Source organism: Plutella xylostella, chromosome 26 (genome assembly GCF_932276165.1).
Source record: "Plutella xylostella chromosome 26, ilPluXylo3.1, whole genome shotgun sequence".
Taxonomy (NCBI): Eukaryota; Metazoa; Arthropoda; class Insecta; order Lepidoptera; family Plutellidae; genus Plutella; species Plutella xylostella.
Genome location: NC_064006.1, coordinates 6,358,832 through 6,386,470, shown reverse-complemented (window position 1 = coordinate 6,386,470; position 27,639 = coordinate 6,358,832). Strand labels below are relative to the sequence as shown.

Sequence of the window (27,639 nt, the reverse complement as noted above, 5' to 3'; positions counted from 1 at the left end):
TTTCGTTTTCATTTCTAACATGGTATAACAGTTTACTTACATGTCACCGTACCAGTGGCCCTAATGATTACAGTTGGATACTTGGTGTGCAAGCATATTATACAATTTATGCAAATATAGTGGCTAAGTTAAAAAGCCAACATAATATACAGAGTGTTGCCAACATTGTATTGTAAGCCTTTTGGGTCACTGGAAAATGATCATTGTTGTTTTTTGACACCTCTTAAGGTCTTCGCACATTATAACAACTCCACGCCAACGCGGCAGCAACTCTACTCACACTCCTTTAGTTTTTCTAGACATTTAGTGTACGATGCGTAGGCCACTCGTTGTACACTACTTTATAATCATTTTTAGAAATTAAGCCTTGAATATATGACACAGGGCTTAAGTATCAATGTCTAGCATAGAGTCGAGTCGCCGGTGAGTTGTTATAATGTGCGAAAACCTTTATCTAAGCTTACATATTTCACAACTGTATCCACCCTCACACAAGGATATGCGAATTTGTATTAATTTCAAATAATACATAGAAAAAGAAGATCAGGCTTACGTAAGTATGTTTAGAGTGTCTACTTAAAATTAAGAAAGCTTTCATTTAGAAATTATCTATTTACAAACCGATTGCAAACTAAACTAACTAACCAACAAAATAAAATTTCTATAAACAAGTTGGTAAGAAATTATAACATTCAGTGCCTGCTTCGCCGTGTCCGGATAAAAAATATCTGAAGGATAAAAACCATGTCATTGTCTAAAACGTTATTTAAGAGAGTGACAACATGATTTTTATGGCTCAGATAACTATTTTCCAGACACTGTGAAATATGTTATTTATCAACTACAATGTTTTTCTATACATTATACTCATTCATGTAGCCCATAATAATTATATAAGTAGGTCTTTTTCAAACTTAAAAAGCATCAGTAGGTACATTTTTGTGCGAAATTTTAATGTGACATAATATCGTTAAAAACAGAACTAATAATTGGTGAACAAACAAAACATGATATTATTATATTGGTTCGATACTTTGGATGAATAGTTGAATACAGAGGTAGTTTTATATCAGTACCATTTACTAAACATTTAAAAAAAAAACTGGTTATAAATCCAAAATCAACTCAAAAGCAATGGTGTTAAGTGCATTTTTTCTTCAAACGTTTGTACTCAGATAATGTCAAATACACTGTCGAAGTGATATCAGAGAGATAAAGTAAGACTACACATACATAAAGTACGAAAACGAATAAAAAAATCGACTAAACCTAATATTTACATACACGAGGTAAGTTAGCAACTAATTTAAACAATAAAATGTACTAAAGGAAAAACGAATAGGTACAATGTGAGCAACATAAGACTTTTCAACTAACAATAACCCGAAAATCTCTTACACAGCGTAGAATAGTCTCATTTCATAATAAATATACTTTGACTTTCTTTTCGCGCCACATTGACAGCTGTCAAAATCACACACCTACTTCAATCGAAACAACCGTGTCCATCTGACAGCTGTCAAACTGACAGTGACGCCTACCAATCACAAAGCTACCCTGAATCGGTTCTAGAACCACAGCCGCGTTTGCGGACAGCAAAAAGGCGCGGCCTTTTAAAAAACGAACGATAGAAATTTAAGAAAAAAATATCCGGCCAGCAACAACCGTCAAGGTTGGTCGTCCGCCCTCTTTTCGCTCTTGCGTTGGCTGAGTTTGTTCTTCATCTCTTGCAGCATTTGTTCGAATGACATATCGTCGTTGCGAATGACGGGCGGCAGCGCTGGCTGGCCCATGTACGCGCTCTCTGTGTACTCTGCTTCCAGGCCATCTGTGGAGGAAATGTTAAGTTAGTATTTGTGAAGAATAAATTATATTATAGTAAATTTTTTTAAGAAACGAGAACTGTTGGTTTAACTGCTTTGCTATTGGTCTACGCAATTTATTACTGCGTTCTAACAATGACCCATCTCACTCAGTAAATATCAAAAATGTGCGAGAGACATACTCAATACACGTTTTTAAAAAAAAGCTCTCCAGTCTGGAGGGCGTCCCACTATATGTTTTCCTGAGTCATACTGACATTGAATGCGGTTCAATGCTTTGTGCCACTGACTTATTTGTGTGTAAGGACACAGTGTTGATATTGGAGGTGTTTGGCGAATCTCCAGAATTTGTGTTTTTATTTTATTTTTACCAAATACCGATCAAAATACATGGATCGTTAACAAGCAGCAATGCACCTCGAGAACATACATATAATTAACTCATTTTAGGTACTACTATTACTGACTATTTCATTAGAGGTTAGAGGTATCTGGGCAAGTATGGCCCTGGGCAGCTCGTCGTTTAGTAGCTATTGGACTATTGCAACTTTATCTTATCATTCGCACATGAATGCAATATGCCCGATATTGGTTGGTCCTTCGAGAGAGATATCCTATAGTTAGTAAGCGCTTCTAATTTTCCAGCTTTCTTTCTGTATACGGCCTTACCCGCGATTTATATAGTACATTTTTTTCTAGATACAGCATATGATACTGCTCCTATCTCTATACAGAGTGTTCCAAAAAGGGTACAAGCCGAAATCAGAATGTCAGAATTCTGACATCCTAATTTCATTTCCGGGCTTAGATATAACATGCTGCACACGTAGGTTTCAGCTTAGTACCTATATCCATTTTCAACACCCTGTAGAATGTACTGGTGTTACCTAAGTCAGCATATCTCTGCCTGCAGAAGGCCCGGCGGCCCCCAAAGCCGATGTCGTACTGCGGCAGCGCCGCGCCCGCCTCCACCGCCGCCCAGGCGTCACTCTACCACACCTTTTTAGGATCTATGTGGTGGCAATTGAAGTATATAGGCCCTTCGTAGGATCTATATGGGGTCAATTGATGAAAACAGACCCTTTCTATGATCTATATCGACGCTGGTAATCGACATTTCAGTGGGCAATACGTACGCAAGCTGCCGCTCCATTATAGAATGTCTTACCGACGATTTATAGTCGAGTTTCTCTAGAAGCAGCTTCGTAGCTCCTATACATCCATAAGGCTCTCACCTAAATCAGCATATCTCTGCCTGCAGAAGGCGCGGCGTCCTCCAAACCCGATGTCGTACTGAGGTAGGGCGGCGCCCGCCTCCACCGCCGCCCAGGCGTCACTCTACCACACCTTCTTAGGATATATGTGGTGGTATATATGTCTATTGATGGACATAGGCCCTTCGTAGGAAGATGTAGGATCTATATGGTGTCAATAGCTGTCCGCATGCTGTTAAAAACAGCCTAAGGTTCCATTACAGAATGTGCGGGTGTTACCTAAATCAGCATATCTCTGCCTGCAGAAGGCGCGGCGGCCTCCGAAGCCGATGTCGTACTGAGGAAGGGCGGCGCCCGCCTCCACCGCCGCCCAGGCGTCGCGCCCGCACCGGAACGTCACGAAGCCGTAGCGACATCTGGTGGACAAATATAATGTGTTATTGTAAAGTTTAATGACAGTAGAGCTGGACTCAGTTATTACCCAAAAAACTTACTCTGACCATTGAAAAATCAGTACTAAATAAAGCATGAAAGGAACTTCTGGCAGCTTCTGCTAATCTAAATAGCTTGCTCATATCCTTCTCATAAATACTACTCAGACCACAAAATACAATGGGCCTTACCACAACAACTTAGACAGTATTTAACAGGTGTTTAGCACTGTCAAACGCCTGCAAAATCTGACAAATTTCGTTTTAAACACTTGTTTAACAGTGTTTAGTTTTTTGTGGTAGTACAGTAAGTATTTAACTCACCCATCCTCCTTACTATGCAGTGTGACCTCCAGTATCGGTCCGAACTTGCAGAACAGGCTCCGCAGGCCCGCCTTGCTCATATCCTGCTCCAGTTTACCCACGAACACTATGCGGCGCTCTTCGACTGGCGTGTTGTTGTCTCTGTGGGGGGGATGGGGGGGTTATTGTTTGGAGGTATTAGGGGTAACTTTGAACCTGGCGAATCGGCTAGTGTGTTGATGTGTATGTGGGGAAATTTGCACGTTGATTTTGAGGGAAAAAGGGTTAGTTTGAGAGTGTTTTTTTTAATTTCGAGCTGATTTCACCCGCAAGTAGTTTGCATGCTAGTATTTATAGGAATGCATTGAATAAGTTTGAAAAACACGGGTAAATAAGCGCTATCTTGCAATCTTGCGCTGTTGCGACACAGCGTTTTTACAATCAGAGTGATAGTAAAAACACTCTGTTGTCTCGTAAATATGTATAATTATTATTATCTAAATGCGGCACTCATTATGAATTTATATTTATTCAAGCTTATTTGTAGAACCTTTTACAAGCCCGCAAAATTTCTAATGTCTTCAATCTTAGGTGCTATTGTGACGACGTATTTTGCGTCAGTCAACATTCAGTGCCGTAAGCAATCTGATAACGGCGTCACGATTATGCTATGATGCTATTTGATAAGGTTTCACCGCATTGTAATGGTAATTATCAATTTATCTATAGTTTATCTACCAAACAGCTATCCGATCCATTGAAATTATATCAGTTCTGACAGATAGGATTAAGGATTGTTGATGGTGGTACGGAAACAGTTATGAATATATGGTAATGTCAAATCTGAAGGCGCAAATTCTAATTTTATTTCTGTCAAAACCTATCTTAAAGAATTCGTTTCTATGAGTGTTTCCTCCGATTTCATTTATCGCTGGCAAAATTTATAGTTTGACCGCTCCAAAACTAGAATTTGAGCCTTCAGAATCGAAATCAGTGTAGGTATGTACAATACTTCGGCCGTTGAGAGAATGCATTTTTGCCGTTGGCATAATTATGTCTGGTAAGTAAAGTTGGTTTTTCTTTGCAGTCATCAAATATCTATGGGATTTTGAATGTCAAAACCGCATTCTCTCAACGGCCATACTATACGGACCAAAGAACCCGGCCTAAGTTACTGACCGTGCTTCCTCACTGTACGAGGTGTAGGCGCGTCGGTAGGCGGGCGACACGGTCCGCCGCTTGGAGCGGCTGCGCGAGCGGCTGCGGTCCGAGCCCGAGGATGATGACGATGACGAGCTTGATGATGAGCTGGGGAGTAGAGGAGGGGGGGTTAGAGGTTAATAATAATATATGTGGGGACATCTCACACACGAGTTCACACGACCATCCGACCCCAAGCTAGGCAGAACCTGTGTTATGGGTATCGGACATCTGATATATCTATACACAAATACATAGATAGATACATAGTAAATATAAATATCAACACCCAAGACCCGAGTACAAATATCTGTCTTTAAAGAAATATCAACCAAATATAAAACAAAAGGTTGGATTGAGGGAGTTTTATGTGATAGATAGTGGAATTAGGGGAGACTATTCAATAGTCAGATAAATATAATATTATGAGGAATAAAGACGAACTGGACGATGAGCTGAGGAGTAGACGAGGAGGGTTAGAGGTTGACGTGGGTTTGAGGGATTTTTTGTGTGGTAGACGATAGATAGATATAGCATTCATCCAGATGGGATAGATCCAGATAGGATAGATGGATAGGGCAGATTTAATAATTTATAAACGATGAATAGATATTGGATTTAGGGCAGATTTCTCAATAGTCAGATAAATGTTATCTGAGGAATGAAATTGTTGCAGATGCGACAGCATCAGCTAACTTTGATCTGAAATTCTTTAGTCATTATTACAGGCAGTACAGATATACCCCCTTATTCATAAAAAAGTTACTGGACGGATTAACTATTGAACTGTTCTGTCCCTCTCTAACAGAGAACAATTTGTTCTTTGACAGAGAGTGACAAAACAGTTCAATAGTTAATCCGTCCAGTAACTTTTTTATGAATAAGGGGGATAGCATTTTAGTTTCAGTTTAGTCAGCTTAAATACCATATAGCTTATATTGTAGGACCTCATACATCACCTGTGTCCATCAACAATATCAGTACCTTGGAACAGAAAGAGCCTTTGACACTGGCAAGCAATTAAAAAGTTCCACCTCAAGTTCCATAATATGGACAGACATAATATATTATGTCAGTGGAACTGTTTCATTGCGCGTGAGTATATTAACTCACCTCGACGACGAGTCTGAGCTTTCAGAAACCGTCGGCTTCCTCAGGGGAGGCGTGTTGGATCTTTCCAACTTCTTCTCAGTCTTGTCCACTTCTGGACTGGCTTTAGTCTTCTTCGCTATTGGACTCCTGGACCTGTGGGACGTGTGCCGCGACCGCGATCGCGTTCTGACCGAGCGGTAATCGCGTCTTCTGGAACGCGAGCGGGTGGACGACCGCCGGTAGCGAGAACGCGAACGCTTGCTGCATCTGTACGGCGAGTCCGAACGTCTATATCTGCGGTAGCGGTCTATGGACCGAGATCTGCCTCTGGACTTCGATCGCGTTCTGCTTCGCGTTCTTCTGCGGCGGCGGCTCCTAGAACGCCTGCTCCTGGACCGCGATCGCCGGCGGTACTTCGACTCGTATCGGTCTTTCGATCGCGATCGGCGTTCCATTGAGATTTTCAGATTCCTCTCTTCAGATATTTGTTTCTCTGGTTTGTTCTGTTTGTCTTCTATCCTCTTCTTGTCTTTGTTCTCTGTCTTCCTCGGTGGACTAGTCTCGCTGGATATCGACATGTCGCTAGCAGTTCTCTTTCTACTCGCGTCTTTTGGACTGTCGTTAGTTACTGTTAGTTCTGGTAGTGTTTCCAGCTGAGCAAAGTCATCGCTCGGGTCAGTCTGTACAACCATACAACAGGCAGTAGGTTTTGATCTATTTTTCTCAAGATGTAGAATTATTTTATCTTCGCCGTGTTCTACTTTGGAGTCGAAGTCACGCACGATTTTGGTCTTCACTGAACTCGATTTGAAGAATGTTTGCTTTTCCACAGGTGATGATGGTTTAGACCTCCTGTCATCTCTCTTTTTCTCCACTTTTTCTTCGACTACTTTCTCTTCTTCTGGTGCTTTCTTTAGAACCACATCCTGTATACTCGCAAATAGAGAATTACTTGATACTTTCGTATGTTTACCAACACTTTTGAGTGTAGCTGTTATATCTTTGTACCGTTCTTTGTCAATTTTTGGTTCCTTGGTGTTAGCTGGTGACGGTTGCCTTTTCTCGCGTTTCTCTTCAGTTTGCGTTTTCGAATCCTTTTTGGCTGCTTCAAATACGTTTTGCTTAAGTACAGAGTCTGATTTCTTGATTTTGAAATTTATTGTTGATTTATCATGTGTGGGTGATGTCAGAATCCTTTCTCTTTCGTTTTCTATCTCCTTTTTCTTATTTTGCGCTTGTATTTGTCGCCTCATTTTTTTCAACACTGCCTCATCAGTGTTGGTTCCAACACTGACTAAGACTATTTCAACATAATCTTTATTACTTTTCGGTTTCTCTGTGGATGGGACAGGGATGGGTAGAATCTCATTGGGTACCATGCCAACCATTTTCATCATCTCTGCGTCACTAATGAGCGGTTGGAGCTGTAGATTTTCGACTTTAGGTATCTTGCTCATCACTATATCTTCGTCCCTTTTTCTTGTGGCTTCGGCTTTTTTGTTCTTAGTGTTTGCAAGTATTTTCCGCGAAGCTTCTCTTATTGGGTCGAAGATTTTCTTAGGCGTTTCCAGGTCGTTTTTGTCGGGCGTGGTCAACAGATTGTTGGGAGAGATTTGACTTTTAGGCAGCAGCTTATCCAGGTTTATTGGAATATGCATTTCTGGGAATATTGCTTCAGGGCTGACTGTTCTTGAGCTGCCATTAGAGGGAGCGCCTTCCCTCCTCAGCATATATTCCTGCAGATTTAGTTTCTTCTTTTGAGGTTTAGTTTCAGTATTCGTTACGGGCGGGCTTGTAACGATTTCCGTAATTTCCTCTTTCTGAACACTGTCTATGGGCTTTGTCTCAGATTTAACTATCTCTGGTTCGGGAAGAGTTATCTGAATGTCTTGTTTGTTTTTAAAAAGTGCTGTGTAAAAGTCTTCTTTCATTGGACGGGGTTCTTCCTTAACAACTACATCAGTAGAAATATTGTTACCTATACTATTAGCTTCAATTTTATTTACATTGCTATCTACTTTAGTATTTTTCTGAATAACTTTCTTATCAAAGTCCACTTGCTTGCAAACACTGGGTTTCACCGGTTCACTGTTTTTAATAATTTTGTGCGAGTCTTTTTTATCATCACAGTCTATTTTAAGTATAACTTTAGACTTATTTTTAATAGTTAACTTAATGCTACCACTGGAACTTTGACTACAGTTATCACTTGCTTTAGAAGCATTATTTGAAATCACAGTAATGTTGCTTTCCTTAATAACATCACTAGGGGGAGGAGAAAGTTTCTTTCTGTGGTTGGATATGAGCGGGGCCTTTACACTTGCTTTTACACTGCTTTCTTTTTTGTTCTTACTGCTGTCCGCACTTTCGTCGTCACTACTCAAGTGGTAGACAACTTTTTTGTTTTTGCACGAGCGATGTCTCGAGCTAAGTATTTTGTTGTTGCTGGACAACACTTCTGGCTTCAACAAGCTCTGACCACCTTTCAAAGAAGCGGGGAGACTGTGCCGTTTCTTCGGAGAGCAGTAGTCGTGGTCAGAATGTACAGTCTGACTCTTTTTGACTACCGTGTTGCCCGTCGGTGACGACATCTGTAATAAATTCTAGAAGTAGAGTAATGTTGGGAAGTCGGTCATCATTACCTACACTAGAAAGCGTATACTCACCAAAATTTGACGCATTTTATTCTTGTTGAGTTGAACAGCCGCGTCTTGCAAACGCATGCCATTTGCAAGACCATTCGACACTTTGCCTTTAGTGCTAGGCTCCACTTTAACCACTTGTTTTCTTCTAACATTAGGGTTGATCTTCTCCGAGGCTTCAAATTGTTCTAACAGTGAGCTGACATTGTTTGCCGCGAGTACTGGGATCACGGTATCATTTAACGATTCCACATCAACAAAATCATCTGCCTCTTGTTTGATTTCCTTTTCTTTTTTTATTACCTTCTTCTCTGAAGCAGGTTTCTCTATGCAAAAATCGAGTAGTGTTGACGATGCTTTAGGTTTAGGAGTAGAAGTGAGTGGTACTACATGTTTTTTATCAATTACAATTGTTTTCTTCGAGTGTTTATGTTGTTCTATTGCTGGTGGCTTAACTATTGGTGTTATTACACTGGCTTTTATTTCCGATTCTATATCTATTTCTCCAACTACTGGATTCACTACAGTGGTGGGTGGTGTAGGCTCTACATTAGTTTTATTGACATTAGGTTCTATTGCAAATATTTTTTCCGTAGAGCAATCAATTTTAGCTTCTACTGGACAATCTATCTCCATATCCTCTTGGTTTAGATCTACATCTGCTTTGGGGTCTTCAAATGCCAATTCAATGTCTTTTTTGCTTTTTATCAAGAAGCTATTTACATCTTCTTCAGTTAATGTCCTCGGAGGATCATCACTTTTATTAGCACTGTTGTTGGATGAAAATGAAAAGTTCTTTTCGCCTTTACTTTCATCAAATGAGAAATCAGATAGATCTAAGTTTAGATCTTCAAAGCTCAAGCTAGTTTTAGCATCGTCAGCATCGAGGTATGAGAAATGCGCAGGCGAATGAGGCAACGAACATGATCTTTGAACAGATTTCGATTGTAATTTAGGACATGGCATGTCTTCCAGCAGAAACCTTTTTATATGCTCTATATGAGGAAGTATGTCTTGTTCAGTGCTAACTATATGAGTATCTTCAACTTTGGTTTCAGATACTGGTGCTTGTTTATCTTCCACTTTGTTAAAGAAATCGTCAACGTTTGGGACAGTACCCACAAGATCTTCAATCTCTTTATTAGGTTTAGCATCTTTAACAAAAAAGTCATCGACATTCGGTATAGTAGATTCTTCCTCTTCCACTTGCAGCTCATTGTTAATTTTATTACTATCTTTAATAAAATATTCATCTACATCAGCGACCACCGGTTGATCTTTGACCTCCAATATTTTCTCATCATTCCTAGACCCATCTTTTATGAAATATTCGTCGACATTTGAAACGACTGGAGTATCTAAATTTATACCTAAATTGTCATGGTTCTCCTGTTCATTATGGTATCCGTTCTCAGCATTTTCTGCATACGCAACCGTCGATACTTCCTCTTCGTAGACTGCGTCAGTTTCATCGACGCTTTTGTTTTGTATGCAGTAGTCTTCTTCATCAGAAGCCTCGAGGTCTAGATCAGGGTCAACAGCGTACACCTGTATGATGGGGCCGTCAGAGTGCGGAGCATCGTCATCTACTACTATCTCGTAATCATCATCACTATCACACACTTCCTCTTCGTAATACTCTTCGACCACCTCTGGGTCGTGAGATGTGACCACATTTGTCTCAGGATGATCTGCCTCTTCCTCGTCTGAACTCAACTCACTTGATTCTTCCTCGGCTTTGACTGAGACATTTGCCTGAAATACCAAATTAGGATTAGTGTAATGATTCTAATGTACCTATGTTTACGATTAGCTTTTCATGTAATATCTATCGATATTATTTATGAGATATTACATTTTATGGTTTTTCTGGCAATAGGAAGCTGGTGATAGAATAGAATCAAAAGAAAATTTCATACAAAATCCAATAAAACGTAAAACGTAATAGATAAGCAAAGCTCCAGTTTGACAGATATTTGATAACAACTACAACATTTTAGCTCAGAGTTAGTGAATAGGTGGGCTGATAAGAAAAGTTTCAGTTGATAATTTTATCTCCACTGACCTTGAATACCACATGTTGAGTCAAGGGTTACACTTCTTTGTAACATATTTACTTAGAGAATTATTTACGTCACAGTCATGAATATAAATTAATGATAAGTTGATAATTCACTTACTTATTTATCATAATTTAATTACTCATGTTATGTGGATGCATTTGATGCTTAAATAAATAATTACTTAAGTATGTACTTGCATAAACTAATAAAATAGACAGCTATACAGTAATCGTTCTTAATAAAAATTGATGCTGCTTTATATTTTTATACAAACACTATGAAAAACAAAGTTATGTTTGCTGCTGCTGGTGGTAAAAATATTGGCTATTAAAGGAAATATTTAAGTATATGCACACATATAAAAATATAATTCATAATCCCAAATGTCTGTAAGTAAAAAACATAATAATTATATTAATAGACTCACATCACCGTTTCGGTTGGCCTCCCAGTTGCCACAGGCCTCCTCTGCAGTATACTCCGTGGCCTGCGGTGCAAACTTCTCCGGGTAGTCCGGACTGTTCTGAGTGCAGCTACCCTCTGAGGAGTAAGACTCACTGGTCGAACCCATGCGGTTGTGGCCGTGGATGCGGTAGCGGGCTTGATGGTACGAGTTTAGGATGTGAGACTCCATAATACTCTGGAATGAAAGGGGAATGTTATTGTTTTTATGGATTAACATCCCACAGTACAGTCAGGGGCAGAGAAACCTTTCAAAAGCATTCTTACTATGAGACTGTCTACCTGTCACTGTACCTGAAAAAATGCACAAACTTTTTTTGTTGGTCTATAAGGTACACAATGTTCATTAATAGAAACTGGTCACAGACTTGCCAGAGCCAAACTATGTTACTTAGAAATAATTGTTACACGTCTTTTTGTTGGTAATAAACATAAGCGGCCCACAACGAGCTTCATGAATGCAACTCAAGATTAGTTCCGCTATCTGTCACTGCTGTTAAAATTGTCGCCACTTTCGCGTCTCCCATCAATATTGTATTGTAGCGTATTTTGGTATTCGGAAAAATATATCTAATTAACTAAGTAATCCTCGCAATTGTTTCATTCCTACAGGTTATGGGCCGTCCCGTAAACCTTTGCGAGCAAAGTTATCAGTATATTTCAGCGAAATAACATAATCTGCAACAATTGTGTCGTATTGTCAAAACCGGCGACACCGAAAATGAATAACCTACAAATTGAAAAATTGTCCAGCAGAGATAATTACAATACGTGGAGATTCGCTGTTAAATCTTATTTACAGCATGAAGATTTATGGGATTGCGTGGATCCGTTGAGCACCAGTGAAATTGACTCCAAAAAAGACGTCAAAGCAAAGTCCAAGCTAATTTTACTCGTGGACCCCGTCAACTTCGTTCATATTGAAGAAGCTAGTAGTGCACGAGAGGTGTGGAAGAATCTACAAAAAGCTTTCGAGGACTCCGGGCTTTCGAGAAAAGTCGGGTTGTTGAGAGACCTGATAAATACGTCATTGGACAATTGTGCTAACATTGAAGAATATGTCACGAAGATCATGTCAACCGCCCATAAGTTGCGAAATATAGGCTTCAAAGTTGATGATGAGTGGTTGGGAACTCTAATGCTGGCCGGTTTACCAGACAGTTATAAACCTATGATAATGGGAATAGAAAGTTCTGGGATAACCATCTCATCCGATTTTATAAAGACAAAACTTTTACAGGAGGTTAAAGTTTCCGAGTCTTCCGTGTTTTATACAAAGCATAACAAGAAGCCATTCAGTAATACCCAGCAAAGACCTAAAACTAAGGGAAAAGGTCCCCGGTGTTACAATTGTAACCAATATGGCCATTATAAAACTCAGTGTACTGTGAAGAAAAATGCATCAAATAATGAAAATGTCTTTTCAGCCATTTTTTCAGCTTACAGTTCAGTAAATGACAATGACTGGTATGTGGACTCCGGTGCGTCAATGCATATGTCAAGACGAGAGGACTGGATGTATGAACAGCGACAGCCATCGGTACAAAGGATAACAGTTGCTAATAATGATGTTGTCTCCGTGCAGAAAATGGGTAACGTAAACTTTACCACCGTTATAAGCAATGATGAGCATCAGATACAGGTGAGAGATGTTTTATTTATACCTGAATTAAGCACCAACTTGTTATCGGTTAGTCAGTTAACCAAAAATGGTTGTAAAGTTCAATTTACTGACACTGGCTGTGAGATTTATAATTCTGAGGAGAAACTTGTAGCTACGGCAAGACTAACCAATAACATGTACAAGTTAAACATAGCTACATGTAATGCATATGCTACGGCAGTCACTGAGAGCACAGCTAGTATGGAAATATGGCATAGGAGAATGGGTCACTTAAATATGGCAGATGTTAAAAGGCTACAAGATTGTACTGAAGGCATAATGATTAAAAAGGAAGGAAATGATGAAGTATGTTTACCGTGTATAGAAGCAAAGCAAAGTAGATATCCGTTTCCCACTGGAGGGTCCAGAGCAAATGCATTATTGGAGATAGTACATTCCGATCTCTGTGGTCCTATGGAGGTTCAGTCCATCGGCGGAGCAAAATATTTCATAACCTTCATTGATGATTACTCCCACAAAGTTTTTGTCTATTTCTTGAAAAATAAAATGGATATAAAAACTGTATTTGAGCAATTCAAGAATGAGGTAGAGAATGAGCTAGACCGAAAGATCAAAATACTGAGAACTGATAACGGGACTGAATACTGTAACAAAGTTTTTCATAAATTCTTGACAGATTCCGGCATCAAGCACCAAACGACCACGCCTTATACTCCCCAGCAGAATGGAGTTGCGGAGCGGATGAATAGAACGCTGGTAGAACGCGCCAAGTGCATGCTGTTTGATGCAAAACTGACAAAAGGATATTGGGCAGAGGCTGTAGCCACAGCGGCCTATGTGGTCAACCGGTCACCTTCACGAGTTCTTGATGAGAGCACGCCGGAAGAAAAGTGGACTGGAAAGAAACCAAATATTTCACATTTGAGAATCTTCGGGACCAAGGTCATGGTACACACGCCAAAAGAAAAACGATTAAAATGGGACAGAAAATCTACTGAGATGATATTCCTCGGATATTGTGAAAATACAAAAGGATACAGGCTATACAATGCAAAACAGAAGAAATTTGTGATCAGCAGAGATGTTGTATTTATAGAAAGCAAAAATGAGAATAATGAACCTCAAGAAATGCGGACACGGTCACAAGATGACGCTAAAAGAATGTTACAAGTCACTTTTGATGACAAAAGCGGAAAAGAAAGTCGAGAATCTGTACAGACGACTGATGACACATTACATACTGATCAATCTGAAAGTACATTATTGTCACCTGGTACTAGTTCATTTGATAGCTGTGTCAATGATACTGATGAAACCTATCATCCGGACAGCAGTGAAGATATGGATAGTGATGATGATGATACGAAGAATAATATTACACTTAGACCTCATCAACGGAGGAATAAGAATTGTAATGGTAATAATTTGATGTGTGTCACGCCGTATACAGATCCCACAACAGTAGAAGAGGCATTGTCAAGCACAGAAAGTGAGCATTGGATCAAAGCAATGGATGAAGAATACAAATCATTATTATCTAACTCGACTTGGGAACTGACTGATTTACCTCCGAACAAGCGAGCAATACCTTGTAAATGGGTTTTTAAAATTAAAACCAATGAGAAGGGTGAAATAGTAAAGTACAAAGCGAGGTTAGTAATAAAAGGATGTGCTCAGAAAAAAGGATTGGAGTACAATGAAGTGTATTCACCAGTGGTGAGACTCTCATCACTGAGATATTTGTTTGCACTGGCAGTGAAATATGATTTGAATATATACCAAATGGACGCCATGTCTGCGTTCCTTCAGGGTGATATTGAAGAGGAAATCTATATGATTCAGCCGCCTATGTACAAAGAAGGAGAACAAGTGTGTTTACTAAAGAAGTCACTGTATGGATTAAAGCAAGCGAGCAGGCAATGGAACCGCAAGTTAGATGCTGCTTTAAAAGAACTGAATTTAACACGTTCTAAACTTGATCCGTGTATTTATTACCGCATAACAGATGATACAAACATGCTATTTATAGCTACGTATGTCGACGACTTGGTTATGCTAAGTAAAAGTGTATCGGACTTTGAAGAAATAAGAGAGAAATTGTGTAAAAAGTTCCACATGAAGTACCTGGGAGAGCTGACTTACTGCATAGGATTGCATGTAGAGAGAGATAGAGACAATAAAGTCATTTATTTGGATCAAAAGAAGTATATACAGGAAGTTTTACTTAAATATGGGATGTCAGATTGCAAACCAGTGAAGAGTCCTATGGATGCCAATGAAAAGTTGAAAAGCACAAATGAAAACACTAATATCTTACACGGTGTTCCGTATCAAGAGCTTATTGGATGCCTGTTATACATTTCTCAAGGCACAAGGCCCGACATCAGCTATGTTGTCAATTTACTCAGTAAATACAATAATAGACCCGAGATGCAGCACTGGAATGCTTTAAAGCGAGTGTTGCGCTATTTAAAAGGAAGTCAAGACTACAGATTGACCTTCAAGAATGTCCCAGATGAGAATATGACTCATGGTTACTGTGATGCTGACTGGGCAAGCTCTGAAGACGATAGACGTTCTTGCACTGGATACGTCTTTACTTTTCAGGGAGGATCAATAAGTTGGAACTCCAGACGTCAGCCTACAGTTGCTCTGTCTACAACGGAGGCTGAATACATGTCACTTACATCATGTATACAAGAAGGGTTATGGCTGAAACAATTTCAAGAAGAAATTTGGCCATGTTTGAAGACTGAACCGTTGGTTATTTACTGTGATAATCAAAGCTGTATTAAACTTTCAGGTACTGACGGTTATCATTCCAGGACAAAGCACATCGATGTCAGACATCACTTTATTCGTGACAAGATAAGCGCCGGTCTGATTGAAGTTCGCTATATACAGACTGGTGAGATGGTTGCAGATGCTCTGACCAAACCTACCACACACTCGAAGCTCGAATACTGCTCCGCGAGGATGGGAATATGTTAAAGGGAGGATGTTGGTAATAAACATAAGCGGCCCACAACGAGCTTCATGAATGCAACTCAAGATTAGTTCCGCTATCTGTCACTGCTGTTAAAATTGTCGCCACTTTCGCGTCTCCCATCAATATTGTATTGTAGCGTATTTTGGTATTCGGAAAAATATATCTAATTAACTAAGTAATCCTCGCAATTGTTTCATTCCTACACTTTTTAATTGTGTACCTATAATAGTTAAATTATTTATTTTAGTAGGAACTGACTTATCATCCACAATGGTAGTAACTGGGAGCTTTTAAGTGTTTCTGGTGTTCAAAAGTACTAACTTTTTTCTATTGCATATTAAATGCTTGTTGTATCAATAGAGTGCAAAAAATTGCAATTAATTAATTCAATCACTTATTAAGTGAAGTGTAATGCCACTTTTTAGAACCTACCTGCCTACCTGCTAGGAAGTGGCCTTACACTTCACCTTACATTAGCTACAGGGTCAGGGTATACATAAAACTACCTACTGTTGGGAAATCCTTGCTGTACTATTAATTTAGGACCTGCAGATCTTATCACTCCTTGTTTTGAGGATTTATTGTCAGCCATTTTTCAGCTGACAAAATTTTATAAATGTCAAGTAAACAATTAAAACATGTTTACTGCTTGAGTGTAAGCAAAAAAATAATTAAATAAATATAAAACTTAAAAAAATATGTACCTAATATGAAAGTGTAATATTCAAGAGGAAGAAAATTGAGAACAAAGACTTACATATTGGGACAAAGGCAGTAAGTACACAGTCAATGTTTTTATACACATTCATAGCACTATCCTAGGAGGAAGACACAAGATAATAATATGTGTTATAAGTCTACATTAGCTTTTGAATAGCTAGGCCTTAGATATGATCTGAGATCTAGGCTAGCCACACAATAAAATAGGAGACATGTACAAGAGAGCCATGCAAATACAGGTTGTGCCAAAAATACTGATGATGAATGAGAAAAGTAGAATATAAAGTTGTGTATAAAAAGCATTTAACTCATTCTTCTTTATATACCCTATATCAGTTATTGCAGATGTGTGATTTGTGTGAACCTACAAACCCACAGTCAACCAGCATGGTAGCTTAGGAAGGGAGTTGAATCACTAGAGGTATGGGGGTGGATGGGGATGGAACCTTTCCACATTTTACCCGGTACAGGAAAAAATCCAAAAGAATAGTATACAAATAATGATAAAAGCAATTTTTTATTTACTAAACATACATAAGGATTAAAGCTAGATATATCAAAAGGCATTTCTTTTATTAGAATGAAAACAATAAAGCTCACATTTTTTTTTTGCATAAAATAATTTACTTTCAGGTAAATATTTAATTTGGTATCTTTGAGATTATAAAAAGCACATCATTGCATGCAAAGGTATGCGAAATATTACTGGCAAATTTGTTAAACAACACTCCCACTAACACAGTACCATAACAGCTGATGCTGTGGCAAGCAGATTTTACACATTTTGCCTCTGAGGCAGTGCTGTAGCTAGCGTGTGAGCTTTTACAACTTATTTATTTATTTATTAAAACACAAAATGGATTACAATTAATACGTCACAATAGTATTATTATGTACTATTAAGTTTTGTTCAGAATTGAAATCCAAAGTATGTGTTTACAGCTAACTTAATTTGGACAAATCATGCTTATGCTTAACCTATAGTATAACTAAGTAAGTAACTAAAGGACTAACACTAACTAACTGTGCTACATCATTTACTTTTGTATACTTTGTATAAAATTTCAACATAAGAGCATATTGTTGAAAGCAACACTTTAAAACTGTATAAAGATACAGAATCCTTTCTTCATAGATGAGTCTAACTCACTATTTATTTATTTCATTGGCCCCCTAGGGTCTGCACTCAGTGCCTAAATTGACACACCCCTATGTTTCCCCTATTTCCTATGTACAGCAAGGTCTAAAGTCTAAAGGTCCAGCTCGTAATGTATTAATTCCTAGTAACTTTTAGGACAGCAATTCTAAAATTTGGTTTTTATGTACAGTGCCTGAGTGTCAATGTAAATAAAAACCCACATTTGCTTTACAAATTATGAAATGGCTTATTGTTTCATAATGAACTACACTTAAAAAACTTAATAGAATTTATTTACAGATTTAATATTAATCAAATAGCTGGCCTGGCAAACTTTATACTGCCTCTTTACCCTAACATACTAACCTATCCCTACCGTACCTAATGAATCTGTCTACATTATAAGCTTTAGATTATTATAGGTCTGTATACAGACTACAAGCAAAATTTAAAGTAAAATTAGATCTTCCTGTATCCCGTCTTGTTCACCATTGATGACCATGAAATAGTAATGTCCTACAATTAACATACATAACGATAAACAAGCAATCACAATCCAGCATACAAACTTTTCATTATATCATAGTTATGTAAAAAAGCTATTGTCAACAAAAAAAACACAGTCCCATGGCTGTCCCTGAATAATGTTTAAAAAGTAAAGCTAGCTATATCATGAATCAGGTGCAAAGCTCTCTGCAGTTCACCCAAAGACACAGATTCCTCTCGCGGTGATAAGAAGCTGATAACGCCAGCTACCTATCTGTCAAGTCTGAAACGTTTTCGTCACGTGACGTCTTTGTTATTGCACCTTCTGGTGCTCGAATCGGTCTCATTACGATGCAATGTAAAGCACTCGCCAAAGCTAACGGTTATCTCTCGGCGAGCGCACAAAAAACCCGCACAACTGATACGAAAAAATTGTAGGTTAGGTCCGACTTTCAACACACATTTTTGGCACTGTAACAAAGAAATTACGCTCGTAACAACTTTGTTTACTATTTATATGAGTAAAGGAGAAGCTTTCGAGGGATTTCGAGCTTGTTCTTGCTGTAAAATAACAAATAAACATTCTTATCGTGACAGAAAACGCGGGCTCCGACCAACCTAACCTTGATTACGAAAAAAGGTTGTTACAGACTTCTAGTTCAAGGTCTCATGAAAAAACTGAAAAGTCACATGAAAGCGTTACACAAACAAAACTGAAATATCATTGCAACCCGCACAACAGTCTATTTTAAGACAAACAACAGACAGAAAAAGCACTAACCTTTCAACTCAGGTGACTGGTTTATCCATGTATTTTTTGTCGCCGGCCACTAAACTATGAAACACTGATTCAACAACACAATGCACTTAAAGTATCACTCACAATCCACTAATAATTCAAATTCAGTTCACTTTAGCACGTTTTTTTCCCTAAAAACTGTAAATTTTCACGAAAATATCACATGCTAGAACTTCACGATTTGCAAAATTTAAGGGTTGCCATATAAATTAATCTGTCACCAAAAGTCAAACATAAAATAATATGTCAGATCGATGTGTCATATCTTAAATGATTGTTCTGAGCCTTTAATGTTGCCACAATAGGAAAAATATTTATTTTAAACCGAGTACCAAGTAAATCTGACAATTATGCTGTTTCCGATACGCAAAATGAGCAATGTGCCTGGTAATTAAGGGTCTGCAATAGGGAATCGAGGGTTGGCATTGTCATAGAATTATGTAGTAAATGATGCTCTACAGCCTTGAAAAAAATCACACAGGTAGTTGAAGAGTCTAGCTAGGTGCTGAATCATTCGAATTTAAGTAAATGATTATGGATAACTGTAAATTAATTTCAGAATATCAAGAAAAACCAGTCAATCACACTCCCGTATTGTAACAACTGTGTCGTAATTATAAAAAATTTTCATATGATTTTTATCATATTATAAAGTTAAAGGCTTGGGCTAGGCGCTAAATACCTTGTTTTTTTAATAAACACACACTTATTTTGTGTAAATTAATCCCAAACTTGAGCAATTTTTTTCCCTCAAATCTTCATACAAATATCTATGGCGGCTTTCTGTGTTATAAAATCATAAACACAAGTGACGTTTGACTCAGTTGGCCGCTGGCCTCCAAAGAAGGGTCACGTCGGTTTAGGCAGCACTGACAGCTCGCGATCTTATCGTGTACAGATACAAAATCACTGCACATTGGTTGTCATTGCACTTTTTCAACTTTTATGACACCAACATAATTTGATTTGAAATTGAGGAAGCATAATTCTTCCAGTATATTCAATACATTAAATTAAATTAGATAGTGTGCAATATTCTCGTGATATTACAGTCTCGTAAAGGTCTGATGAGGAGCAGGAATATAGCGAATGGATCTAAGTGATGACAATACGCACGAACATTAGGTTAGGGATCAAAAATACAGTCTCTTGGTGCTGGTTGAGGTATGGTCTCGTGAGGATCTGATGAGGGCAGTAACACGGTGGTGGCTCAATTTTATTTCAAAGATGTTAATAGCTAAAAGCATCGAGTTTGGGCTATTAAGTATGTTTTTCAGAGAGAGAGAAAGAGATTTTGTTTTTCCTCTGGATGTGTTAGGTTTACTGGGTTTACTAAGTTCATTCTGTTAATGGCATCAAGTTGTTATGTGTTCATAAGTAATAATTATTTATTAACAAAATGCTGTTGATTCTCCACGAAAATGTAAAAATAAAAATAAAATAAATAAAAATAAATTCGTAACGTAAAATTGTCAATGACGGAATTTCTTCTATAGACAGTAGCCACAAAAAAAACAAACGATAGATGGCGTGATTTGAAGATAAAGATACATTTTTTCGATACATAGACAGCAACAACAAAAAAAATACAGATTTAAAGAAAAGAAACACATACTTATACAAAACAACAAAGAAAAAAAAGGATACACATCAAAATAACTGGAAAAAATATAAGCCCCAATTTACTTGTGTGGGACAGGGAGTACCATAATATTTTTTTTGGGGTACTCCCCATCTATGCGAAATATAAGCTTGATATCTTTACCCGTTTCTGAGAAAAAGGGCGGTGACAGACAGTCAGTCAGACAGACGGACAACAAAGAGATCCTATAACGGTTGCTTTTTTCTTTTGACGTTCGAAACCCTAAAATTAAGTAAAAATATTATGCTGCCAAAAAATGTACTTACAGGTATTGAAAAAGCGGTATATAAACAAATTATACCAGCAGAGGGTTCACCATTTAGCTGAATGTTACTTAGAAAACGGCCTTGAGTGGCGGTCAAGTTGGTCCCCGCCTGCGATACTTTCCATTAACATTGGGACTCGTTTTCATGTTTTTAGCGTACAGTCAGGTTTTTAATTTTTTATAATTGTATTTTTTTATTTGTAACTTTTTAGTTGTTTTTATTTTATGAAATTTTACGTCGGTAGGTAGTTCATGATCATTTTTTATTTCAATAATTTTGGTGTTGTTATTTAAATACCTTCAATATGCATATTTTTGTAATGTGAAAATCAAGTCCTTTCATTTGATACTTTACACGGCAAAGTTGAATTATTATTTTTTCGATCATCACGTTATGTCCTCAAGAGGGCGCTATGTACATTTTAATGGAACGTCACATAGCCTATAGCCATCGCGCCATCAATACGCTTCTAACAATACCTCATACATCAAAATCTATCAAGCCGTTTAGGCTACAGGAGGGAACAAAGAAACAGACAAACATACATATACAGGGTTATTGGTAAGTAGACCAGATCCTTTCAGGAGGTGATAGAGGAAGGCATTTCGAGTCGATTGAACCCAATAATGCATTATCCGAAACCTAACCATTTCTAAGATATTTAGTATTTAAGTTTTTTAATTTTTTTTGCCAAAATGTTATGCTTAAAACCGAAAATAAAAAAAACTGTCACATTTCAATATTTTTTTTGGTTGTTTCTCATAAGTAACACCTTAATAAGCTAATAAAAATAATCAAATGTGCATTATTCGTTTTAAATTAGACATAATATTTCAGAATAGTTAAACATTTTGAAAAAATATTCAAAACGCAAAAACAAATAAATTAAATTAAAAAAGAATTTCATATGACATTTTTTTGGGCACTTCAGCATAAAAAACATGGTCAACTAATAAGCTTTCAAACAAGATAGTTCAATATCCATTCGATTGAGGTTTCACCAAGATATGGCCAAAACAACCAGCACAGACGAACAAAATTCAACCGGAAAACTAACAAAATTAGGCCAATTTAAAGGTAAAAAGTGTGATTGTGTTCAGTCCTTTTGACTTTAGTATGGAAACCCCTGTTGAGTTTTCTCCGCTTTCTCTGGTTGTTTTGGCTATATCTTGGTGATACCTTAATCGATTTGATATTGAATTATCTTGTTTGAAAGCTTATTAGTTGACTATGTTTTTATGCTGAAGTGCACAAAAAAATGTTTAATCGACTGTAAATACCTTCTTCTATCGCCTCCTGAAAGGATCTGGTCTACTTACCAATAACCCTGTATACATAGGGTAAACAGTGGTGAAATTGGCCACCCCCAATAACTGGCCACACAGCTTTTCATTCGCCTAAAATAAGAAATACGATGACAGCACGCCATCTGTTACAGCTTGACACTAACCACTAGTAAGTTGTCGTTCATTTTAGTTCACACTCACTCCGCTTGAAGGATTGGTCTTCAAAATACCCGCAATTTTCTGACAGTCGGCGACAGTGCGTCTGTTAAAATGGTTGTGCGCTAAGAAAACGTTAAGCGAAGACATTATTTCGAGAGGCGATATTTTTTGTCCCCATCTTCTGTGAGTGACTTTAAATAGTGACAACGATAGATTTTGAGGTAAGCAATTATAATTTGTACTGATTTAATCCTTGATTTGATTTTTTATTGCATTTTTCGACTTGGCCAGTTACTGGTTCCTGTTTTATAGTATTTTTAGTAACTGGCCCCCCTATGCCAGTTACCCCAATTTGCTACTTGCAAATAAATTAACTTAAAATACAGCTTATTATCTTGGATTTAAATAGCATTTTCTGTGGTAAAAATTTTGTAAAAATCGTTCAATATTTAGTAGTAACTGGCATAGGTATTCTAGTGGCCAGTTACTACATGGCCAGTTACTGCAAAATATTTTATGTTTCAGGATATATGCTAAAATCTCTTCAGGATAATGGTAGCCCAGCCGACAAACAGCCTTCATCCTTCAGCCTCTTTCATTTGGACTGTATCCTCGTCAATATCCGTAGTGGTTAGCAGCGATTTGAATCGGCTCTGTTATTCTCTTTGGAAGCTGGAGTTGCCATGGCAACTTCAATTTGGTGCAGCGTGGGACGAAGGGCCTGCTTCATCAGTCTTCTCTCCAGCTTGAAGTTGATATTCAGAGTGCCTCCAAGAAGTCGGTGATCACTCCCAGTTTAAAATGTATAAATCATATTGTGTAAATCACTGAGGCATCTCTGGATATGTGCCGCTTGTCAGTCATAATGAAGTCGATTTCATTTTTCGTCCTACACCATCGGGGCTTGACCATGTTCACTTCCTCCGGGGATGTTTCTCATAGAAAAAATTCATCAAGTACAGCCCATTCTGGTCTGTCTCATTCGAGGAAGTCAACAAGAATTTGCCCTCTCCGATTTCTGCTACTAAAGCCATGGGGTCCTACCCTCAATTCTTTGCATTCTTGTACTCCCACTTTGGCGTTGAAGTCCCCCATCACAATGGTGTATTGGGTCTTAGCAGTACACTTGATAGCCCTAGAGATATCTTCGTAACTATACTGCTTCGACTTCTGAGTCAGAGTGTCTCGAGGTTGGTGCATATACCTGTACGACCTTCAAGGAATCCCTCTCGGTTAGTTTAAGTACAAGGTACGCTACCCGATTCGACACACTACTGATCTCCACTAACTTGTTGACAAGGATCTTGTTGACAAGAAATCCTACGCCACCTTGGGACAGTTGGTTACCCTCCCGATGGTAGAGCATGTGGCCAGACTTCAGGGTCATCGTGTCCCTCTCTAAGGATTTCCGATAGCCCTATTCTATTATATTCTGTGTGGGGGTGTCAGTGCCTGCACCTGGCTCTCTCGAATGGAACCTTTGTGCATAACCCCAAGGTCTAAACTGTCTTTCTTAGCTTGGACCATTTCCCTCCATGCTGGCATTCCACTGCGGGTTGGTGGGTTCACATATCTAGATGTGCAAAATCTAGACATGCAGGTTTCCTCACGATGTTTTCCTTCACCGTAAGAGTGATGGTATACATTGTACTTAAGTTAAAAGAACTAATTGGTACATGTCAGCACCGGGATTCGAATCCGCATCTCTGGCGTGAGAAGCGGGCGCTTACCCGACTGAGCTACCACCGCTCTCCGATAGCCCTAAGATGTCCTTATTTTTTTGCCCAGCTCTACCTCGTGTTACATCATCTTCTCGTCCTCTCTCAGTGTCCGTGCGTTGTATGTAGCAAGTTGTATTTTATACAATCTTAAAATTAGTTCATGAAGAAGCTAAGATTTAAGGATTTGACTTAATATAAACTTGAAATAATTCAATATGATTGTTAATAAAGATTTGTGATGATTTATAGATAAGAAACTTATTTTTTGTCATAATAATATGTGAATTGTGACGTTGTTACACTAATTACATTGAAGGAGTATTGAATTGTAGAAGTATTTTTGTTTTTATATTAAATTTTGTTAGAAAATCCTTCCTTCATTGGAAGGAAACCCGTGCCCCAGCAGGTGGGGACGTGATGATGATGATGAACTGTTTATTTGTTAAGAAATATTAGATATTTCTCATGATTAAGTGTTAACACATTAACTACGTCATAATACATTAATTGTAATAGGTTTTTTATAATGTTTGCAGTAGTTATAAGGTTAAAACTTGTCATTTTAGTTAATTATATTAGGTGGCCAGTTACTGCAAAATAAGAGGGCCAGTTACTAAAATTTATGGCCAGTTACTACACAAAAGTGATACTTTTCATTTAAATAAAGATATTTAAATAAATAGTTCTTATTGATTATTAAATTGATCAAAAAAACAATCAACAGGATCTAGTGAATCATTAGATATATAAATCACCTAAATCGGATCATGCATTTAGATGGAGCACACACGTAAAGTGGCCAAGGTGCTTAAGTGGCCAGTTACTACCCCTTTTACCCTACATACAATCAAAAAACATTACCCTCCTCCTTCGGCAGTCGGGTAAAAAGGAGTAAGACAGGGGGTCATTCTGAACTTTTGCTCTACGAGTTTTGGAAATTAACAAAAAAAAACCTTTTTCATAGAAACTTTGTTGGACATGTGACTTTTTACCATGGAAAACGAATATTTTTTTACGCGAATTTGCAAATCTCGTAGAACAAAAGTTGTTCAGAATGACCCCTTGAGTCATCCCCTTTTGGCTTAGTATAGCCCTTTTGCGACACTATGTATTTACTTTGCTTTGTCGTCGGGGTTCAGTTGGCTGGAGGATGCCCGAAACTTATTATCTACACTTTAATAATACTTTTAGTTACCTTTCTACAAGTAAATACCACATTTGTTTGAGAAAGCTAATCGGGTTCCGAGTATAGAGTAAAGTGGCACCCCTATTAATTTCTACTCTTTCCTGGTGCCTACCAGTGTAAGTAAGAATTATACTTACTTACCCTAAAATCACCCAAAATGTACTTGAACATAATTGTCAATAAAGTTGGCGAGTCAAAGTTTATCGACCCACTGTGCAAACTTACATGTGTGCGTGTCACTGCGTGTGCTGTGTGAAGAGCATTGAAAACCCAAAATTGGCGCGGCACGTCACCCTGTACGGGCCCTTAAAGTTTACGTTAAGATATTAGTACAATATTTTTGTTACAGATATGTCTAACGGTAATACTGAAGGGCTTGATCAAGAAGAAAATCATAATAATGTACCGAACACAACCAGCAATAACTTGAAAAGTAAACAGTCTTTAACAGTAAAGTTATCGTCAAAACAAAATGTGGTTAACGATGCTAATACAAATTCTAAACATAGTGTTCATAATAAAATACAGCTGGGCTCTAAACCAAATATTGAATCGAAAGACAAATTAGGCCATGACAGACGAAGTAACATCAATAATAAAAACCCAACATCGAAGCAAAACTTAAGTCATGGCAATGTAGCGTCGAAGAATTTGGATCACGATAGACGTGGCAGTGTCAGAATTTCTCAGCCGACATTGAAATTCAATAATCATGATAAAGCTGTGTCAAAAGAACAATTAGACCATGATAGACGTGGAAGCAATGGTAATGCTAAACCAATTTCGACACACAATGTCTATCTCGAAACAAATAAAAGTAAAATAGATACTTCATCAAAACAAGCTATGTCTAATAACGACCAATCCGTCGCTAAAATTAAAAGTAACATACATAGTTCAGAAAGTCATCATACCAGGAAAAGTATAAGCATTCATGATACAATTAAAAGCAACGTAAATACACCATCCACTGCTGAACAAAATGTTGAAACCTATAAAGTTGATGAAGAAAAAATAAGAAGCAGTTCTGTATCAGATAATTTGCGATTGTCGTCAAAAAAATCATCAAGCCGCGCTGATAAAATAAAAAGTCGCCCTGATTTTTTATCGACTCAAAAACTTACAAATTCGATACAAAATCTTAGCCACAATAAAATGCAATCGGAACACTTATTGGAAGAAGAAGGTTGTTATTGTTGTATGTGCAAATATGTCTCACATTTACACGAAGAAGTCCTGGAAGAAGAAGAACCTGTAGATATTCAACAGCTACTTGATAACAAAGAAAATGAACTGCGGAATGAATTTCAACTTCATTTAGAGAAACAAATGACTGCAATGAAAGAAAAGTTTAATTTCATACTGCAGTAAGTATCGTAGGCCGCCAATACGTGTACATAATATAGGTAGTTAGATAGGTACATAAGAATAATATTTTACAACTTATTAAACACACGCATAAAATAAAAACGTTTACATTCAGTAATGAACAAGTAAGAGCGAGTTACATGTTACGTGAAGCTCACAGAGAGAGACAGGAGAAAATCACTGCGCTTCAAACTCTTCTCGAGTGCAAGAACTTGGCTGGTCTCATGTACGTCATGTGTTCAGAACGAAGAAGAAGTCAGCTGGAGATAATGAAGATTAAACAAGGTAAGAGCAGACCGCACCACCAAATCCACCACCGACACATTAGCCATTTGGTACTCAGAGTTAGCAATTAAAAATCTGTCAGATCCATACATAAGTTACGTCAAATTTGACATGCAAGCGACGCTGCTTATTATCATAGTTAGTATAGCTTATGTTCAGTGGGGGTAACCCTACAGATTTTTTTATATGTTGGTCAATACTAGCCAGCCTTCTAAATGCATTGATAAGTACCTTAAATACAAAGAAATATTAATTAGTTACTAAGTAAAACAATTTTAGAATATACAAATTACATTCGAGCTCTACAAGAGATCCTTGCGGAAGGGCAAGCGTTGATTCTGCATTTGTCCCGCGGATACAAGACCGCGTTGCGCGTAGACAATGAGTGGCGTGACAAAATGAAGGACGTCATCAGAGAGGTATTAATTTATAATAAAATTGATTAACAGTATAGTAAGGGGCAGAAAAACCTGACCCCTCTCAGAAACATTGTTACTATGGTAGGGGGGTCAGGTTTCTCTGTACCTGACCGTACTATTGAATAAAGTAGTTTTTTTTGGAAAATTTTACTGCTCACACTTTACACTCGAAGTCGAACCCATCTTCGAAAAAAAACCGGCCAAGTGCGAGTCGGGCTCGCGCACAAAGGGTTCCGTAGCAGCAAAATTACAGTTAAATCAACCTATCTCAAAAACTATAAGAGATACTTTGATCAAACCAAAAATCGTTGAAAGAGTTAA

General features: G+C 37.9%; 2 protein-coding genes across 3 annotated transcripts in view; one reads left to right on the top strand and one right to left on the bottom strand.

Annotated features, from left to right (window-relative positions):
* Positions 1-1,053: 1,053 nt before the first annotated feature.
* Positions 1,054-19,195, bottom strand: LOC105391678. The gene is made up of 8 exons (XM_038111350.2): positions 18,969-19,195; positions 11,196-11,408; positions 8,730-10,460; positions 6,085-8,654; positions 4,951-5,079; positions 3,793-3,933; positions 3,317-3,453; positions 1,054-1,828 (listed from the first exon to the last, which is right to left on the bottom strand). Exons 2-8 carry the CDS (start codon positions 11,400-11,402, stop codon positions 1,668-1,670), a joined length of 5,076 nt encoding a protein of 1,691 aa, XP_037967278.2. The 5' UTR covers positions 11,403-11,408; positions 18,969-19,195; the 3' UTR covers positions 1,054-1,667.
* Positions 16,464-27,639, top strand: part of LOC105391679 — a 19,807-nt gene continuing 8,631 nt past the window's right edge. For both annotated transcript variants that reach the window (XM_011563203.3, XM_011563201.3), the window contains exons 1-4: positions 16,464-16,617; positions 25,596-26,613; positions 26,730-26,899; positions 27,179-27,318. In XM_011563203.3, coding sequence (XP_011561505.3) covers positions 25,598-26,613; positions 26,730-26,899; positions 27,179-27,318 — 1,326 coding nt within the window. In that variant the 5' untranslated portion in view covers positions 16,464-16,617; positions 25,596-25,597. The remainder of the gene's footprint in view (positions 16,618-25,595; positions 26,614-26,729; positions 26,900-27,178; positions 27,319-27,639) is intronic.